At 29.1% G+C, this 2,047-nt stretch overlaps 1 protein-coding gene across 1 annotated transcript in view; it reads left to right on the forward strand.

The window, feature by feature from the left end:
* Positions 1-1,601, forward strand: part of LOC106473488 (DDB1- and CUL4-associated factor 13-like) — a gene marked incomplete at its 5' end in the record, with an annotated part of 19,004 nt that extends 17,403 nt beyond the window's left edge. Inside the window, 3 exon segments of the mRNA XM_013934170.2 lie at positions 14-44; positions 625-788; positions 1,448-1,601. Of these exon segments, the coding sequence (XP_013789624.2) occupies positions 14-44; positions 625-788; positions 1,448-1,535 (283 nt within the window).
* Between the last annotated feature and the right edge of the window lie 446 nt (positions 1,602-2,047).

Here is a 2,047-nt window from a genome sequence, read left to right on the forward strand (position 1 = left end):
TCTGTACAAATTATTACACAAATGTTCATGGAAAACTAAGAGTGGTAAAAATAATTTTTGGTTGTTTTAAAATCTATAGTTTGTGTACAAATTATTACACAAATGTTCATGGAAAACTAAGAGTGGTAAAAATAATTTTTGGTTGTTTTAAAATCTATAGTTTGTGTACAAATTATTACACAAATGTTCATGGAAAACTAAGAGTGGTAAAAATAATTTTTGGTTGTTTTAAAATCTATAGTTTGTGTACAAATTATTACACAAATATTCCCAAACTATAGATTTTAAAACAACCAAAAATTATTTTTTACATCCTAGTTTTACTGGGAATATTTGTGTAATAATTTGTACACAAACTATAGATTTTAAAACAACCAAAAATTATTTTTACCACTCCTAGTTTTACTGTGTACAAATTATCACATAAATGTTCATGGAAAACTAAGAGTGGTAAAAGGGACTCGAGTGTTTTAAAAACTACATTTTGCATATTAAGTGTCAAAACATATTTCTTTATAGTTAATCAATATGGCATGTTAGTGAGAATAAATATTGAAGAAAAAAATTAATATAATTATTTATCTTTGTTTTATCTTATTAAGCTGCTTTTCTGTTTGTTTGTAGTTATCAAAAAGAGAAAAGGCAAATTTCAACTACCAGAACAAACTCAAAGAAAGGTTTGCTGCTCACCCACAAGTCAAGAGAATAGCTCGTCATCGCCATGTGCCCAAGCATATTTACAATGCCACCCGAGAAAAACGTGTGATGCAGGAATCTCGCAAACGAAAGTATGTCATGCTTTACTTACAGATAATGTAAGGCCTTTAGTTTTAGTGAATAGTAACGTTTCAAAGTATGTCATGCTTTACTTACATATAATGTAAGGCCTTTAGTTTTAGTGAATAGTAACGCTTCAAAGTATGTCATGCTTTACTTACATATAATGTAAGGCCTTTAGTTTTAGTGAATAGTAACGCTTCAAAGTATGTCATGTTTTACTTACATATAATGTAAGGCCTTTAGTTTTAGTGAATAGTAACATTTCAGAGTATGTCATGCTTTACTTACATATAATGTAAGGCCTTTAGTTTTAGTGAATAGTAACATTTCAGAGTATGTCATGTTTTACTTACATATAAGGCCTTTAGTTTTAGTGAATAGAAATGTTTCAACTACATCAAATGTTTTGATTCTTCAATACACAAAATTAAGGAAAAAAATGTTTTGCAATCAGTAATTTTCAATTTAAAATTAAAAATTGAATTTTGTTACTCATGAAACTTGTGTAATGAAAAATGCTTCTGTTTATAATCATAAACTATTTTTTAAGCGGAAAAATATTTTCAAGAGGATTTAAAAGTCTTATCGGCAAAAACATTTTTGTAAAAGTTTAGTGTTTTTGACAAAGCAACTATTTGACACTAAACATTCCTTATTATCTGAACAGGGAAGCTAACAGACGAGCACACAGCAAGCCAGGTACTGTACCGTATGTTCCAGAGATAGTTAAGCACATCGTCAAGGAAGATGAGTGAAGGACACAGTGCTAATCTTTGTAATGGTTTTATGAATGTGAATAAAACTTTGAAAAATTTTTGACACATTCCTCTTTATTGCAAATGTTTTTAAATGAATACGTATATTGTGTATAAGGTATTCTTTGCCTGTTTCTAATTTTGTAGCACATTGTCTGTGTTTCATTTTGTTTTTAACCAAGATAGTGTTGTGGTAAGATAAAAAAAACTGATACATTGTGGAAACTCTTATGAGAGGAAAATAAGTTGTAGCAGTAAGAAATGAGGAAGCTGCTACACAGAAAAACAAACTGTTACAAAAAGTGTAATGGTTTATTTCACTAATATAACAAATAATTCCACTTGTGTAGCAGCTTCTGTTACTTTGTCAAAGCTTACTATTTCACCTATATGGTGATTTATATACTGTGTAACACCTTTCACTCCTTTTGTAACAGTTTGTTTTTCTGTGTAGCAACTTCCTCATTTCTTACTGCTACAACGGATAATACAAACTGTTACAAAAGTAAGGA

Source organism: Limulus polyphemus, unplaced genomic scaffold (assembly GCF_000517525.1).
Source record: "Limulus polyphemus unplaced genomic scaffold, Limulus_polyphemus-2.1.2 Scaffold6217, whole genome shotgun sequence".
In the NCBI taxonomy this organism is placed as follows: Eukaryota; Metazoa; Arthropoda; class Merostomata; order Xiphosura; family Limulidae; genus Limulus; species Limulus polyphemus.